Raw genomic sequence first — 19,084 nt, 5'->3', positions numbered from 1 at the left:
TGCACCATTGAATTCCTCCATGCAGAAAAAATTAAAATGATCAGTATTCGTCAGTGCTTATCTAACGTTTACAAAACTGATGCAGTTGATATCAGCACAGTTAAAAGATGGGTTTGCCGATTTCAAAGTAGTGACAAATGTGAGTAACAAAGCATGCTCTGGATGCCCGTATGCAGCCACCACTCCCTTGCTGGCAAAAGTGCATTGATAATGGTGGTGACTATGTAGAAAAATAAATTCTGGGACACAAACGGTCGCTCATTTTAATGGTACCACTCCCGTCTTCACAGCTCTTCAGTTTTTTTTTTTTGTTTTTTGTTTTTAAATTAAAAAATTAGGATACATCACTTTTGGAATGACCCTCAACCCAACCCCTCGTAAATCTAAGGTGTCATTGCCCATTTTCAGTCTGATATCCTTTGATCTTTATCACTGTTTTATCACACATGTGCAAGCATTTTTACAGGCAAGTGAGGGGAGGGGTGGGCGGAAGAGAATAATAGAATAAGTATAAATTGTTGAAGATAAAAAGAAATAGGTCAGGAATTTCATGTGCAAGTACATCTGAAAAGAGACAGTGTAAATATAATGGAAATAATTAACAGTCTCTGTTGGGGGAGAAAAAAATGGACAGTGGTGTAAAAGTGTGAAGCGGGAGTAAATTGTCAAAGGAATCACCACCCCCTTCCATATGTAAACGAGAAAGGATCAAATTCATGGATAGAATAGAAATTTAACTTGAACAACCCATTTTGGCATAAAAGTTAGAATGTTCACTAATGGGCTGGGACACCAGGGTTCAATCCTAGGTAAAATCTTATGAAAGACTAAAAAAGTACTTATCTTGCTAAACACTCATCATCATAGAGAATCAAGGGTAAGTGGAGTAGTCTTGGGAAACGAATGGCAAATGAAATGTGAATTATGTCCAAAAAACTAAAATCATACAATTTTTATTTTCATTCTCTTGTCGATTTCCATATATGAAATTCATACCACAGTTAAGCCATCCAAAAATCCACAGATAACACAATATCCGAGGCCTAAAAATTGATCTAAAAAAACCTGGTCTCTGAAAGAAATAAACATTACACCGGTTGTGATAGGAGCAACTCCCTTAGTAAAAAAGAATCTTCAGAAATACTTAGAAGCAATCCCTGGAAGACCAAGCTGTAATGAAATATAAATAGCAGCCATAAAGGGAACAGCGTCTATTCTTAAAAGAGCCCTCGGATATAAATTTAAATCATAACAGAATCAAGTGTTAGCTCCAGGAGGGAGCCCCATGATCTCTTAAAACTTACTGAAGTAAAAAAGAGAACGAATTGTTTATATAATGATGAAGTGAGAACCGGTGTGTCAATGTGATTATGTCAGATATGTTAGAATAAAATCTTTTAAATACATCTATAAGAAAAAAAAAAAAATCTGAGTTTTGTTCACATTAAAATTTTTCAAATTATTCTTAAAAATAATTGATTTGATAACATCTTTTCTTCAGTAGTTTAGGACAAAAGTCAAACACTTAGTATTATAACTAGCAGGGAGAGCCGACATTGTTGATCTTCATTCAATTCCAGACAAATATTTCATGCTAAGAATTCTTTTGTCATCAAAATCGGTGAAATCGTTCATTTTTCAATTAAATCAATTGATTATCTGCTCTAGTCGGGGACACTGCACAGGGAGAAAGCTTCACATGCCTTCCCACAGTGACAGTCTACAATACATAAGGTCTCCCTTTTTCTAGTCTAAGCTACCCTACTAAGGCTTTAGAGTATAGCTTAACCTATTTCACCTTAGCTATACATATACTTTATTCACTACAACTTTAGTTTTTTTTTTGTCTAGAGGATTATTTGTCCTTACCCAGCACTGCCAAAGTTATTAGTTATTGAAAAAAATTCTTAAAAAAAAAATAATATAGTCCAAGTGCAGTATAGAGCTCTTAAAACACTTCAGTTATTTTACCGAAATTAATTGTATTATATAGGGGTCTTATTCAGAGAGAGTCTTTGAGTCTTATTAGTCTTAGAGAGTTTTAGAGAGAGATGTTGTGAGAGAGATTGTTCGTTCCGTGTTCATGTTATGATTGACGTTGTTGTTTCTGTTATGAAGCGATTCATATATATTAAAAATGTTCATTACTTAGAAGTGTTGCTATGGAAACTCTTAGAGTGAGGAGATAGTGTTCAGACAGTCTTAGTGTAGATATGAGATGTAGATTCACATTGTGGATATGAGATGTGTATGTCATGACATTTTATAACACAGACATAATAACAATTCACTTTACCTTTTTGTAAGAATCACAAACACAAGGACAAGCTTTATCAAAACACATGATGGGTTTATTTCTTCACGACCGGCCGTGGTTTTCTCATCAAGAATTCAAAGCTTCACATATTAAGTTTCAAAATGTGATCGTCTCGCTTCTAGACGATTGAAACCCATGTCTGGACCCAGACTATCACCTGACTGACTCCCTCTGAGTTTTTCACTGACTAACTATCTCTAACTAACTAATTAACTAACTCTCACTTCCTATATTGATAAATCCATGCATGTCCGGCCATGTGAGCAAAATTCACGTGTTTCAACATGCGCGACTTTGCACGTTTCCGACATTATGATTTCTCAATAACCTATTTTTTCTTTGATGTTTTTACAAAGGAATTCAACCTACATATCTAATTTATTTAACCCATATTTTATTATTCACATTCTTTCTAACAATTGAATAGTTTATTTATTATTTATTTCATCAGAATTAACAATTTACTGGACATTCCATTTAAACCTATTGTTCTTTAAAACTTATATCCAACGTTCGATTTCTGCTTTCTCTCATTTTATTTTCATTTTAAGTAATCTCTATTTTTAAACTTATCATGAAAAGGGGACATTATACTTATCATGTAACACTTGAGGACATAGCCATCAGCAATTAAAGTTACTATTTTATTCAAGCAATTTTATTTAATAAATAATTTTATAAATAAGTGAGGCGACCAGTAGTCGTTTTTATAGACAGCACTGTCAATAGCATTTTTGATAAAAATTCATATATCTACTAAGGTGGATATAGTGCTTTCTTTAAAACTATTTTCTGTGGTAAGAGTTGTTGTACATCTTTTTCAGCCCTTTTACTTTGTTGGCTAAGAAAAAAAAAAAGAAAGAAAAAATGCCTATGCAGCAAAAACACAATGAAGTTCCTGAAACCATTGACTGTCTAGGGTTTTTTCACTTAACCAGGTTGATTAGACCCTTGTTAGTGCCCAGATGGCTAGCTACAGTCTACTCTGACCTCCTTGATTGGACTTGACTTATTTTAAATCTCAGATGCTTCTCTCCTTCCGCACTCAAATTACTGAACCTCCTGCACCTTTCACTCAGAAACATCAGCCTGTTGACAGCTTTTAAACAGCCCAGGATACTTGGGAATTTCCTTCCAAAGACTTTCCCCTGAGATTGTCAGCTCTTAACTTTGTTGGAAGAGAGAATTAGTTAGGAGAACTATGTTAAAAGGTTTACTCACTCAACGTTATTCATTAATTTATGTCTTCACCTCTTCTGCCTGTCCCCTTGGGGGGGGGGTAGTACTGATACTAAGCAAACAGAAATGGAGAACCCCAATTTACTTGCTTTCCTGCAAGGGTTTTTTTATAACTGGGAAAAATCTAGTTGTCCAAAAAGAGGCATTCTAGATTGGAATTAAAAACTATAAAATTGGCTCAGTCTAGAAGGATTTCCACACTGACTGAGGACAGAAAAGACAGTGTAATATTAACAGATACTACACTTAACATTATTCAATTGAAGAACATATTTAAATTACATTCAAAACAAATTAGACCATCCAAAGTATAAACTAAGTGAGTGTTGTTGGTAATCTTTGGTCTAAAGTGATAAAAATGCCGATCTACTCTTAACTAGAATCACTGCAGTCCCACATTTATTCTAGGAGCCGTCTTAAGATATACCCAAAAATAGGTTTTAAGTTTTTTTTTCTCTTTTCATATATATATGGTTATACAGTGGATGCAATAAGTATCTGATAAAAAAAGTTGATTTATTTTTATTACAATTCTAATGTATTTTTGTATGACAAATACAAATCTCGTATCAAAAATCGTATATAATTACACATTCACTAGATATCTAAGGTTCAAAAAGTATCCAACACAAAGACAAAATAGTTTTAATTAGCCAAATATTTGTCATGGGATGGTTCAGAGAGTTATATAAATCCAGATAACTCTTGACAGTATATTTATTTTGGTCAATTTAATTGCATTATTTATACAATGTCTAAAACTGGACAGAAAAGACAAGAAAATCTGTTGTTCAGCTACACATGGATGGTTCGGGGTATAGATAAATTTCAACAATGTTGAATATCCCAATTTCGGCCACCGTTGACACAATTCGTAGATGGAAGTCCTACCAGTGCACTTCAAATCTGCCATGTTCAAGGCGTCCTTCCAAAATTTCTAACTGTATGGCTCAATTTTTGGTTCATGAAGTGAAGGATTTACAAATAACTCGTTCTGAACCCCAGAAAATATTAGAAGCATCTAGAGCACATATGCAAAAATACGATTAGGACAGTGCTTCGAAAGAAAGGATTCCAATTGTCAAAACAAGAAAAACTCCTTTGTTAAAGCCGATTCATATCAAGAATCGTCTGAAATTTGCCAAGGAACATTTGGAGAAACCTTCAAGATTTTTGGATAAAATATGATCAGACAAAATGAAAATCTGGTTATTTGGTCGAAATAGTGTAAGTCATGTCTGGAGACAGAAGAACTCGGCATTTGACCCAAAGAATACCATCTTTACAGTGAAGTTTAGAGGTGGGAGTAGAATGGTTTGGGGTTGTTTCTCTTCAGCTGGCCCTGGAAAACTTCACATCATAGAAGGGAAAATGAATTCTCAAATGTATTGTACTATAATTGAAGTCTGCAGAGGATTTGAACGTGCCTAATGGTTGGATATTCAAGCAGGACGATGATCCCAAGCACACAGCTAAGGCAACTACTGCATGGTTTCGGGAAAAGGAAATAGAGTTATTAGGATGGTCAATTCAATCACCTGACCTCAACCCAATTGAAAATCTGTAGCAAGAGTTGAAGTTGATGGTACAAAAGAGATCCGATGAATCTGACAGAACTTAAACGAACCTGCCAAGAAGAGTGGGAGAAAATTCCACCTAATATTTGTAACAATCTTGTAAGGAAGTATCCCAAATGTTTGGAAGCCGTTATAGTGAGTAAAGGTCATATTACTAAATACTATTTTTTCTTTGTGTCAGATACTTTTTGAACCTTAGATATGACATTTATGTAATTATCTAGTGAATGCCTAATTATGATTTTTGATAAGAGATTTGTATTTATCATACAAAAATACATTAGAATAGCACTTTGCTATTGTTTTTGTTTAATAAAAATAAATCAACGTTTTGCTTTGTATCGGATACTTGTTGCGCCCACTGTATATACAAACATTCATTGGAGGATAACGAGGGCATGGGGAAAAAAAAAACAAAAAAAACAAAACAGGAAAATACAGATTAGTAAAACCCTATTAAAACTTTAACTGCGCACTGTTCTCTGGTTTGTTTAGAACTGAAAACAGGCAGATCAATCTCTAAACAGGAGTAGATTCTTAGTGGGAGGGATGAGGTTTGGAGAATGGCTGGTGCCTTTTCAATGCAGGACAAAAGACTATTTCCAACTTCCATTCACATGAAATGCGTTTAAGGGACATTTAAATCACTACTGGTACTTTGGAGTTCTAATCATTGTTTTTTTCTGTTTTAGTAACTGCAGTTTCAATCTTGATAAAGATGACTTGTCATGGTTAATTTAGCAGATCAACTTGCGACTAATTATACAGTTTTGTATTGCTAAGCATCTAGAAAGCCGACGGATTTGTTCTAATCACATTTGTATAACTTACAAGAAAACAAAAATGATAATTATACAAACACACACATCTCAGTTATTATTCTAAAACCAGAAGATATATTTAATTCAAACTCCTATTTTATTCATATTTTTAAAGTACATCTCGCATATGTTTCATTGAATAGCAGAAGCCCACTATGTTCCTCTATGTTATCTTGTGTTATCACTATCGACGTCAATTTGCAGATTAAAGGAGATAAACAACGTAATAGCTTCTACTGGTGTTAAAGTTTATGATAAACATTGATCCAAGAAACTATTGCAGATATTTAAAATGAATTTAATGAATCTAGTTTGTTCAAAGTTAAGAGAATGGTCATGTTGTAATACATGAGAGAATAGTGCATTTAGAGAATTGTTAGGTGCTTATTTAGAACTACACTTAAAAAGAAAAAAATACAGGAAAATATTTAAGAAAATTTCATATTCTAAAAATCATGTAAATTGATAAAGTAGCTTTATTTTTATAAAGAAAATCAAAATTTAAGATCTTTTAGCGTTTAATAACTTTGTAATTATTTTAAATAAAAATATAATCTTGGTAGTTGAATTTAATTGTTGCTCTTGAAATTCAAAAATAACATATTGGCTCCATCTTGTTTTCTTGGTTTTCTGTATTTCTGTTTTTAATTATTCATAATACTAAATAAGCACCAATTGTTATTTTGGTCTCTTATTTCATATTTTGAATTCTAATAAGGGTTTGTTTGAAAAATTTTTCAATCACACTGCATTTAAAAAAATTCTAATGTGTGTTTCGTTTAAACAAATAAAAAATATTTAAAATTAGACTCAAATTCATTTAAAATAAATTTCTTCAAAGACTTCTTGAACTAGCAAACTATATCCCATTAAATCAACAAATTAATGTAACAGAACTTTAATTTACATCCAAGCTAGTTATTTTAAACCACATTCCCAACAACACACACACACATATATATATATATAGTTCCATTCTATAAACGCACTACACATTTTGCATGCTAATGCCACTTTTAAGTAAAAAGAAAATTTTATGTAGATACATGAACTTATACATATTGTAATTTAAACCATCAAGCGCAACAGTTGTTTTGACATTGATTTTTTAAGCATAAAAAAGGAAATCTTTTAAATTTTATTTTAAACTGGAAACTTGACAGAAAGGAGTTGCATTTGAAGGTTATAACAATGCAGTTTTGTAGAAAAACACTGATGGTTTGGATAAGGTAACTAAAATGAATAATGGCAATATTGAAAGATTTCAATTTTCAATTATAACGATTTTTCAATATAATGTGTTGCACAAAGATGATAATATAGTGTTAAGTTCTCTAAACTTTTGAGATATACTTCATCTTTAGGCGAGGACAAGTTAAAAATGTTCATATGGGGACAAAAATGGATGGTCACATTCAATGCTGCCAAGACTAAACGGGTTTCATTCAATAATTACAAGAAACCTTCTCTGCCACCAATAGCAATGGCCAGTGACGCTTTATCTGAGAGTACATCTTTCAAACTGCTTGGCCTAACGTTTACAGGAAATATGAATTGGAACAATTACGTTGAAAGCATTGCCAGGGCCGCTGTGAAGAAGGTAGGTTCTCTCTACCGTGCTAGAAAACTAACACCCGAAAGTATCCTGTATCTCTATAAGGCCACCATTCGCCCATATATGGAATATTGTTGTCACATTTGGGCTGGTGCATCTGCTACTAGTCTCTCGCTCCTAGACAAGGTTCAAAAGAGAGTCGCCAATCTGATAGGCCCTGAACTGGCATCTAAGCTTCAGCCTCTGTTCCATCAACGAAACGCTGCATCCCTCTGCCTGTTCTACAAGTATTTTAATGGTGAATGCTCTGGCGAACTGCAGACACTTATGCCCCCCCCACGACGTAGACACCCTCGACAAACCAAACAGGCAGCTAAATACCACCCCCACACAGAGATCCCTAGATGTAAAAGATCTTTCTACTCCAGTAGTTTCTTCCCCACAACCGCTAGACTCTGGAATTCCATTCCAGGTCCCTGCTTCCCCAACTGTACTGACATGCAGAAGTTCAAGTGTAACGTGAACCGACATCTTGCTGCCCAAACCCCAACATAGTGCCCCAGTAGTTGTTGCCCCTGATAGTAGCCCCCTACACCAAAGTGGCAATGTGCCTTATTTGGGGTGAAAATGTAAAAAAAAAAAAAAATATGCTAAATAGATTATTTGACTTCTTAAACGCCACACAGATAAAACACACAGAATAAATTAAGACCTTCCATGGAAGAAAACCAAGTACTCTTGCAGAATTTGACCCGAATTCTTGGGATTTCCCATCAATCATGGGATTAAGTTGAGCGCAGTAACAGACGCACTTTCAAAAGAAACAAACCAGAAAAAATAGAAATACACTAAATAAAAATAACCTACCATAAACTGATTGAATATAAATGCTTTTTTTTTAAAGATTTTATTTTTTGCAAATAATTTATTAACATTTTTTTTTCAAGAAAAGATGAACGTTTTATTTTTAACCATAAATCATTAGATGTAAGTACGTTTTTTTTTTGTTTTTTTTCAAGACTTTTTCGTTAATTTTGTTTTCTTTTGGTCAACAAGGTTTTTTGTTTTAGAAATTTTTATGAAAATCATAAATTGTTAGGTGAAATTTTTTTTTTTTTTTTTTTTACGGATGAGGATATTTCCTTAGGAATCTTTACTTTGGTCAAATGTTGAATGGCCATCGATAGCAAAGCGTAAGGAGGGGGTAGAGGAAATGGAAGAAAGCTCCCCAACCGGGTAGCTTTCAGAAATGTGATTTATGAAGAAGACAAAAGGATCATTTCCAAATTTTGGTCTCCACATAAATTCAATTAGATATGTACCAAAAGTTCCCAGTTGGTCTCAATATTCTTGCTTGTTTTGCTTCCCTCCCACATCCTTTTAACGTGGTTCATTGTCGCATTCGTCACAGAATCTACAAAATGCAAACTATGATTCACAGTCAAATGGTGGAATCCTCATCCAGATTTGTTATAGGTCTTCCAACAGTCGGATACAACTGTGGTCCCCGGCAGAATATATTTGTTTATTATTGAGAGGAGGGTTTTGGGGTTTCGGTTTGGTACAGTCACCAAAAAACCCTGCTTGCCAGTGGTGTCATAGCTGCCAAAGACCTAGAGCAGTTCGAGGTTTCTCCCAACGTTGTGTTTCCTTAGGTTGAAGAGAGACTCCTCGATATCGATTGTGTGCCCTGGGCCTCTGATCTGTCAGGTTCCTAAGGAAATACTGCTAGCAAATTTCTGAGAAAGTTCTTTCCGTCTGTATATGTGTGCTCTGAAATAATACTGCAATCCCTTCGCGTGTTCTTCAGAGTAGCCATTTTGTACACCCACAAAATGATTTTTATGATTGTAGGAATTCCCAAGTTGGATCAGGCAAAAAACGATCCTGTGCGCAATTTGTGCATCTCCATGAGAAACCATCCTTAACACACAATCTTCATTTCAGTACGCATTTGTGTATACAAGTCTTGCACCTCATTTGTTTTGATAGCAGTTTCTCCTGACAATGAGATTGTCATCTCTGCTGTGTTTTCATTTCTTTTTTGAAAAAGCATAAATTCATTCCCAGGCCTGCCATTATCTTTTTTGCGCATTTGAAACTAAATGTTTTTTTCTTTTCGTTCAATTTCTTCCAATTCGAAAGTCGTCTGCTTCCATTTCCGTAGTGCTTTTTCATTGGCTGATCAAACACTCAGCCATTGAAGTAAAAAAAAAAAAAAAAATAAATAAATAAAAAATAAACAGAAAAATACCCCCTATCATTACTACGCCAAAAATAAAAAAATTACATTTTTAAAGATAAAAAAACAAAAATAAAAAAAAAATGTTGATTTAGCGTTCCAACATTTGAACAATGCCCGGCTTAATCTGATTGCCGATCGCACCTGATCCATGATTGACAGAAATCCTGAGAATCCGGGTCAAATTCTGCAAGAATACCGAAAACCAATAGAATAGGCAGACAATGTGGCAAACATTTTCTGGAAAAATTCTAATAAGACTGGTTCTCTTGAGTTACGTGGTTAAGTTAACCGATCTGTTGTCTATTTTTACTATAATGTTTTAGCCACCCAGCAGTACAACACCTGACAATCTTTTCAGAAATGCTTGTGACTGGAATTATTCTATATACTTAACTTCAAAAGTATATAACTTTTGAAACTGTCAAGGAATATGCAGTATGCAGCACTAATTTTGCACAAATCTTAATAGAAAATTGTTCAATACCAGGGAGCATACGTTAATTTTAGTGAGGAGACGATTTCAATATTTTTCTGCCAATATCAGTACAATTACAGATTCTGTTCTAAATTCTTGATTCCAATACTAAAATCGCCTAATCATCCAAGTAGAATTCATTTTTTTTCAGAGGAGGAGGGGGGGGGATTTAGAGCAAATTTACTTTTAAATATTTTTTAATTTGACAAACTTCTTATGTTTTCTCTTTATGTCTTATAGCAAAAATTTTGATAAACTTACCGTGAAGTTTTCATCTATATTTATCACTCTTGATATTTTTACCTAAACTTGTAATTTATAAAATTTAGTTTTTGCAATAGAAAATTAAACAGAAAATTAAAAGAATCGTTTTTGGAATCAGAAATAAGGCTAAATTTTTTCGATTCCAGATTCTAACTAATCATACCAACATGTGTTAATTTAATGTTTTATTATAAAGACATGGAAAAAAAAAAAAAAGAAAAAAAAAAGGGTCTTGAAAATTTTCTTTCCAATCCCAAATTCTTGATTAACCTCCGAAAAGGATATAATTAAATGAAAGCATGAGAAAGGAAAATTATTAAGTTTCATATCTAGATTGTGACTCATTTTCAGGGTCAATTATGCTGTTAGCTTCTAAACAGATTGCCAGAGGAAATTCTTGATCAACAAAAGCAACAAATGTCACAAAGAGTTGCTGTATTCAACACTATTTGAGAAAATTGCTCTTCTGGGATATATATATATATATATATTTCTGTAAAAGTCTGAGGAGGCTACATGACGGCCAAAAAACGGTTGTGTAGCTGAAACAATAATGTAACTAAACAGAAAAAAAAGGTAATAAAAATAAAACGCATATTTGCTCTACAACAGTATTGAGCACTATCTTCAGGTTTTTATTAATTACCATTTCTACTATATATATATATATATATATATATATATGAGAGTAATGGAAATAGTATTCCAACAAAATAGAGAAATAAAAAGGAATAAACAAACTTATGTGTTCATTAAGGTTTCGTCTTTATTTCAATTTCTTTCGTCCAGAGGAAGTCGTGAAATAAAGACGAAACGTTGATGAACACATAACTGTTCCTTTTTTTATTTCTCTCTATAATAAAAGAATTAAAATTTAAAAAGAAAAAAAAATGAACTAAAACCTTAGTCTGGGCTCAGTTTTTATTTATTAATTTTTTTTTTATGTCTGCTACATACTGAGCTCTCCCACTTGAGAATTTCTACAAAAATTGCTCTAACCTTTACAGACAATATTCCATACATATATATTTAAAAATTAATGCAAAAAGTGTATGTTTTTATCTTTCCCCTATTTCTTATTTGGTAACATGTAGGAATACAAAAGGTCAAAAAACTTTCTAAAACAAAATTTTCAACAGTACCTTTGGTCTTCCTCAAATTATAGGAATGTAAAGAGTGTGCATGTTGGGGGGAGGAGGTTTAAAACCACTGGGAGATATGCAACTTCAATCTTTGTTAAGACATGCATCTAGAATAAGGAAAACTGATATTAAACCTGAGGTCTACTGTTTTCTCTATCCATGGCAATCAATTGCACAAACTGAGATTAGCAGTTATTCCAAAATGTATGGATGGTTCTACACAAGCCTTCACTACTATAAACAAATCTGGATTGTGTGAACCTCATGTCAAAATCTATACCCCCCCCCCCAACCTCTGGCCTTGATGGAGGGGGGAGACTAAAACTTGGTGCTCTGGTTTCAAATGATCTGAAATAACATCTATGAGAGACTTAATTCCAAATATTTCTCATATGTTATATTTCCTCTCTTTTGAAAATAGGGTACGATTATGAATATCTCCAGTATCAATCCTTATACACTGAAATTTACTGTATGTATGAAAACCAAAGAAGCGAGATATAACATGAGAAATATTTGGAATAAAGTCTCCCCTTGATTTCAGATCATTTGAAACCATAGCAGCAAGTTTTAGTCTCCCCTCCATCAAGGCCAAAGGTTTGGGGGAAATATTTTTTAATTCATATGCAAAACTAGGAAAACAAATAACTATGACAAAAATTTTATGGCTGTAAAAAAAGTGCCAAAAATAGGCTCTGAATGATTCTCTTAATGTGCAACCTTAAGGGCAAATGTCACACAGCCCACTACACAATTCAGATCATTACCTTTCCAACGAGCCTTCATTTGTTAAATTCTGATCAATAGTCACTGAGATTTCAACTTGTATTGAAAAAAAAAAAAAAAAGGTGGTGTGTGTGTGTATATATATATATATATATATATATTTATATATATACACACACACACACACACACACACACACACACACACACACAAACAAACACACACACACACAGAGTATTTAAATTAGCAGATAAATTCTAATTTTTATGCCGGATTCTCTTAATGTTACACAGAACTAACAAAAATCCTATTCATTGTGGAGATGACAAAACTTTCTACTTTAACAACTTTTTTTCCTCAGACTGCCTTTGGAATTCCCTTTTTGTTCCCTGTTTCTCTGACTGTACAAACATTTAAATGCAAAGTGAACAAACATCTTACTAGCTAGTACCCCTAATTAAAATTTCATCTCAATTAGTTTCTCCAGATGCTTGCATAAGCGATCCTATGAGAAGCCATGACATTGCTGGTGTTTATGCTTTTTCATAAACACGTTATAAAAACTGATATTTCGTTAACTAAAAAGATATTTCAAGAAAAGGTCTTTTACACAATACAAAATTAAAAACGGTTTTCGTGAGCAATATTTGATATATAGATATATCAAGAGCAATATGCATTCTTTTTTTTTTTTTTTTCTTAATTAAAAGAAGTCTAACGTTTTTGGATAATGCTATTGGAAAGAAAAAAAAAAGTAAAACATGTAAAATATAATTAAAAAATATTTCCGCATGTTTATCCTGATATAAAGACTTTTTCAGCTGTCAAAATAATAAATCAGACAAGAGATCTAAGGCATGTTCATTAAGTATCAAGAATTAATTAGCAGTTATTCATGACTAATGTATATTTGCTAAACAAGACTAGCCCAGAACAGGTGGATAGACTTTTTTTTTTTTCCGTTTTGAATAATATACATCAATTTTTAAAGCAATACATGACCGGCCTATTTGGCATAAGGGTTTGATTATTTTCTAATATGCAGGGAGATCGGTTGTTCAATACTTGGTGAAGGCATACCAAAGACTCAAAATTTGGTGTAATAGAGCATGGACGAGAGAGCAAGTTAAAGACAATCACGTTCAAAACATTCAAGAAGTCATGCATGGTGGAGAATGGAGAAATAAATGGAAAAAAGCAAGTTAAAGTTCTTTCCTGTTCTTTGTCTACTTTGCGACTGAGGCTACATGTTGGATAACGTTAGTTAATGTTTCCTTAGTAGCCACTGAATATTATAAAGGTGAACAAAGAGCAATCCAGCAAAAGGAATGGCATCCTCTGCAACATTTCGGTGTACAGGGAATCTCATTTCACTTAAAACCTGGACCTAAATAAACATCAGAATTTAAAAAAATAAATTCTATCTAATACTAGCAGACCTACTCCGTGTTCTCCAGGGCAAAAGTATAGCATATTTCTATAACAACTTCTTTTCCCCTCATCTGCTTGCCTTTCCATGCCCCCTTTTTTTTCTCCAAGCAACCCATTCCTCTCTCTGAATATACACACACAGCACCTTTTTATAGATTTGAGGAAATAATCAGCATAAGGGGAGTAATTGCTTCATTAAAAAAAAACTAAAAAATTACTTCCCTTGATAAAATCTGGACCAGTCTAGGATCCAAAATTGATTTTTTTTTCCTAAAGTTTAGATATTATACATATGGCTATCAAGAAAATATCACCTTTGTTGGTATTTGTTTTATTATTTTTACTTATATCTAGACATTTCTATAATAGATCACACATAAATAGCTGAAATGTTCTTCAAATAACATTTAAAATTGACAAGGGATTGATTAAGATACCCAAATAATCCTATAATAAATACAATTAATTTTAATTGAGTAAACTTAAGTATTCTGAAAGGCAAGCTTATCACAAAAGCTTAGTTGTTACTTAAGAATAAATGGTTTGCAAAGGATTAGCAGCTTCCCAAGTTGTCTTCAGAGTGTCTTTTTTTGACTGGTCTCCATGCATCCTAGAAGTATGCAATGCACAAAATATAGCCACTATAGTGAATAACCGTGCATACGTGGCAAGACACACCATTCTTAGAGTTGCATGGGCATACAGCTGAACTTGGCTGATCTAGAGGAATAACTCCTGACCATAAATCCTGCTATTCTACAAGTAGTAATTCTAGTCGCATTCATTGACAAACTAGAGATAGAACTCAAGAGACTATTTCACACTTCCAAACACATCAAAATCAATAGACTTATTCTAGTATCAATAAATTCTCATGAGACTCAAGTGTCAATGGGGGTCAGTTTTCATCAGGGAGGTTCGGCTTTTCAGTGTTATGTACTAATTTGGAAATAAAATGCTGACATTTGCCCAGTAATCTGTGATCTAAGGAAAGTCATCTGTGCATACATGTGTGTATATGTCCAGTTAGACATGAATGAGCTGGATAGAAAAGGAGATTTGGGATGTAAAACATAGGCGGGGTGGAGTTAATAGAAAATGGGTTACACTTTTCCCAGGCAACGCCAGGTAGCCCTGCTAGTAAATAATACAAATTGAAAGCAGATAAAATAACATTTTCCCTCTAAATCTGTTTATGATAAAACTCAGTTTCATTATGCAATCACATTTTTTCATCTAGCATTCAACATTTTGAGCTACAGATTTGTAATGAATGTGTAGTCTTTATGATTTAAGCTGAATTAAGAGATCAACTTTAATCCAAGGTCAATCGCTTTCTTGTCTTTTGAAGCACATAAGAATAATCTTTCATAGTCTTGCTTTCTTTATAACGTCAGTCAAATCAGCATAAGAAATGCAATACAAGGTTCCAAACATAAAATCAGTAACTCAAGGCAACATCAAAAGAAATTGATATTTTAATCAACCTATTTATAATTACATAAAGGATTAGAATTTAAATAGTTTTGCATACAAATCAGGGAGGCTTTATACACTTGTATTGATAAAATTCCCTCGCTCTATCTGTGCCTAAATCTAAACGAAAATTCTACAAGCATTTTAAAAAAAAATTTTTTTTTTTAAACCTAGAACTGCCCGTCTGTGAAACAATAGCATGGGGGCTGCTTCTCGGCTACCTATAACATGATCATTTTAAAATCTAATGTGAAGGAGTTTCTGTTGAGCTGTCCTCTTAATTTAGCTCCACCATTACTGATCATGTCTCATCTACCTAAGATTGACCCCCCCCCCCCAAGTTGATTCTTGCTATCATGCAAACCACATTGAATTTTTCTATGCCGTTGATATGGCCAAAACATTTCCTATTTTGCATAGGTCTTTGAATGAATCTACAAACGATGGGAGAAATGCATAACTCTGGGTGCTTCCTATGTAGAGAAAGGCTAATAACTGTTCCAAGTTTTGTTGCTCTACTGCTATGGGAAGTGGGTCAGGGGTATTACTTATTGCATGCCCCTCGTGTGTGTGTGTGTGTGTGTGTGTGTGTGTATATATATATATATATAAAAAAACACCCTTTATGTGCCAAAGTATTTCTTAGTTTTGAGAGAATTATTTGAAAAATATAACATTCTAATTTGTCTGAAATACAGCTTCAAAATTAATAGTATTTTGTAATTAAATCAACAAGTCATCCAGTTCACGTATCTACACCTATTTCTCACGCTCTAATTTCACAAGGTTCTAATAATTTTTAATGCCTGTGCATTTAGAGAAAGAGCAATTCTGTTCAACATTGATTCTTAATTGCCTTATTCTGCCATCCAATTTAAATAACATGTCTTTACACAACACAAATATGTAAATTGCCTGATAATTAGTTATGGGAGGAGGAAGAGGAAAAGGGAGAAGATGTTAACACAAAACAATCCAGCTTGCTAGAAAAAGAGAATCTGAACCACACACCTAGACAACTGAATCTACATTATTCCTGTGATGTTTGTATGGGTAATGCAATTAAAAACAAAGCCCTATACCAACATCAAACAACCGATGAAAAATTTTACAAGGTATTTTACAGTTGTATTTTGTAATAGGAAGTTTTGCAATAATAATGTAGGGTTTGCTTGTGATGGACATCTATTTTATAAATTTAAAGTTACAGAAAAATTGGAAAAAAATTTTTTTAATGGCAATTTGAAGTTTAGAGCCAAGATCAAACTTGTACTGGGTTTCTAATTTATTCCCGAGCAATGCAGAGTTGAATAAAGTAGCTATCTGGGCTATGAAAATTTTGTTTCACAATGATATTGCAGCATTATTTAGAGATGTCAGTTTTAGAAATTTTGGAATGAAAGCAAATGGAATACTGACAGTGGTTGTGGCAAATAAAAACCCTTTGCTGAAATTCTGAAGACAAGTGTTAGCTGCAAAATTAGTAATCAAAAAATAAATTCATAGGAGTTTAAACAGACATATGCTTTTGTTTTAAGAACAAGTTTCTCAAAGGAAGAGATTTTGTTTTCTTGTAATATGCATATTAATTTCTTATTTAGCTAGGAATGTAAGCATTCGTTCTATTCCTCTCATTATCCCCAACACCACATTACTAATGCTCTATATTACAAAACATTTTATCCTCCATTCATAGAAATTGCTTCAGAAAATTTTATACTTTTACTTGAGGACATCCCCCTCCTTCCATTTCTATTATTACTAACCAGCCCCAGGCATAAAAGGGAATGAACCTTAAGAAACCCAGTTACAAATCACTATTTCAATTGGTTTTGTATTACTGTCCTCTACAGGAATTCAAGTGGCCAATAAGAAAAAAAACAAAAAACAAAAAAAAACCAACTTTAATCAATATGAATTTCCCAACCTGGAAGTGGCAAAAAACTTTTCCATAACTATTATAAATTTTTACCAACTAAAAATGAGAAAAGTGCCAAGTGTGCATGTGGAGGGAAGGAGATAGGAAGTCATTCTTTGAAAAAAAAAAACAAATTTCATCTTAGTCATCTAGCCCCATCTTAGCCTACACGGCAAAATTAAGTTTTCACACAGAACCATCATAAGAGAAAAAGGCAGCCAAAATGGAGAAAGGATGAGAATAAAAAAAAAAACAAAGCAAAAAAAACCCCAGGGAATCAAGAAAAAGTGAGAGAAAGGAAGAGAAGAAACTACAAATAGCCCCAATAAAATAAGATGAGGCTCTAGCAATTTGGCAAAAATCATTTTTTCTTACTATGTCACTTGCTGTCAGTCATCCTAAATGCTCAAAAGTAAGTCTCAAATCGATATTGATGGGCAAAAGTCATTTGGTAGGCTGCTTAAAACAGAGGGGGAATCAGTTAATGATTCGATTCAAGCAGATGACAGAAGTGTAAAATGGTAACAGACATAAGTTGAAAGTGTCATGAAGGTTAAAAAAAAAAATCAACATACCGATTGCATCTTCATCAAAACAAGCAAATGCATTCCTAATCACGTCTTCTGGATCCGTTCCATTCAGCTTTTCTCCAAACATGGTAAGGAACATTGTAAAGTTGATGGGTCCAGGGGCAGCATTAACCATATCATTTAGATAGGTATCAGTAGGATCTTTACCTATAATAGAAGAAAAAAAACTTAAATAGACAAGAGTGCTTAAATATTTAAATATCAGCTATCTTTCTTGAAAATAGATTATTCATACATAGACAATTTTAAATCCAAACAAGTGTTTTTTTTTTGTTTTTGTTAAATTTATTCTTTTTCTTTTGGCGATCATACAATTTTTTATTTGTTCATAGTTTTTTCACCACGTTTGGGCCAACTCATCCTCTGGCCTTCTTCAGATTATTAAACGTGACGGGATAGAAGGCCAGAGGATGAGTTGGCCAAAACGTGGTGAAACAACTATGAAGATGAGAATTACAGTCCGCAAATAAATACAAATTATTCATCTCAAAGGATTTCAATAAAAAAAAAAATAATATACTATCTTTATTGCTGAATATAGGTCCCACTTAGACTTAACTTTTCCTTGAACCTTAAAAGGTGAACAAATTTGTAAAGTTGTACCTATTTACTATGCCTCCCCACGGGACAGAGTTAGACACCAGGGTCGTTTTTTAACGTGGAGAAAAGGTACAAAAATAAAAATTGTCTCAGTCGTGAAGGATTTCTCCTTCACCAAAAGAGAACAAGAAATAGAAGTGCAGCATCTGAAGAACAGATACTACACTTTGATCTTGTCCCGAAGGCCAGTTGTAGTTAAATGTTCACTTTGCTTTGGATTTATGGAAGAATAAAACTGAACTAAAAAAAAAAAAAAAAAAGATTCAATTTTTGGAAGATTTCTTAAAAAAAAAAAAAAAAAAAAAAAAAAAAAAGTAAAGATTAAAAATCTAATGTTTGTTTCCATAAAAATCAAGACACTCAATTGAATGAAAATTTTCTCAATGAAGATAAATATTGAGTTTTTTTTTTCTTTTCTTTTTTTTTTTTTTAAATATGATTATTTTTATTTATATCCTTTTTTATCTTTTCTATGGTTACAGGTAGATTGAATATGGATGTTAACAATTTATATGCAAAAACCTTTAGGATGTACTTAGGATTGTGAGGAAATGTTTTCATCAAAAATTATGGAAAATCATTTAGTAGTTTTTATTTCTATAAAATTCAACGTCTGCAAAATATCACCACCCATGATATTCAAGAGATGATTTTTCACATTTAAACAAAAAGAACTATTTTCATCGATTTCGAGGACTATAAAAATAT

General features: G+C 33.0%; 1 protein-coding gene across 2 annotated transcripts in view; it reads right to left on the bottom strand.

The window, feature by feature from the left end:
* Nucleotides 1–19,084, bottom strand: part of LOC145296726 (myosin regulatory light polypeptide 9-like) — a 195,347-nt gene that overhangs the window by 50,554 nt on the left and 125,709 nt on the right. For both annotated transcript variants that reach the window (XM_080142732.1, XM_080142731.1), the window contains exon 3: nucleotides 17,762–17,923. In XM_080142732.1, coding sequence (XP_079998858.1) covers nucleotides 17,762–17,923 — 162 coding nt within the window. The remainder of the gene's footprint in view (nucleotides 1–17,761; nucleotides 17,924–19,084) is intronic.

Source organism: Euprymna scolopes, chromosome 17 (assembly GCF_053919585.1).
Source record: "Euprymna scolopes isolate OS-2025 chromosome 17, ASM5391958v1, whole genome shotgun sequence".
Lineage (NCBI taxonomy): Eukaryota > Metazoa > Mollusca > Cephalopoda > Sepiida > Sepiolidae > Euprymna > Euprymna scolopes.
The sequence above is the reverse complement of the archived record's forward strand: the minus strand, read 5'-3'. Positions and strand labels throughout refer to the sequence as shown.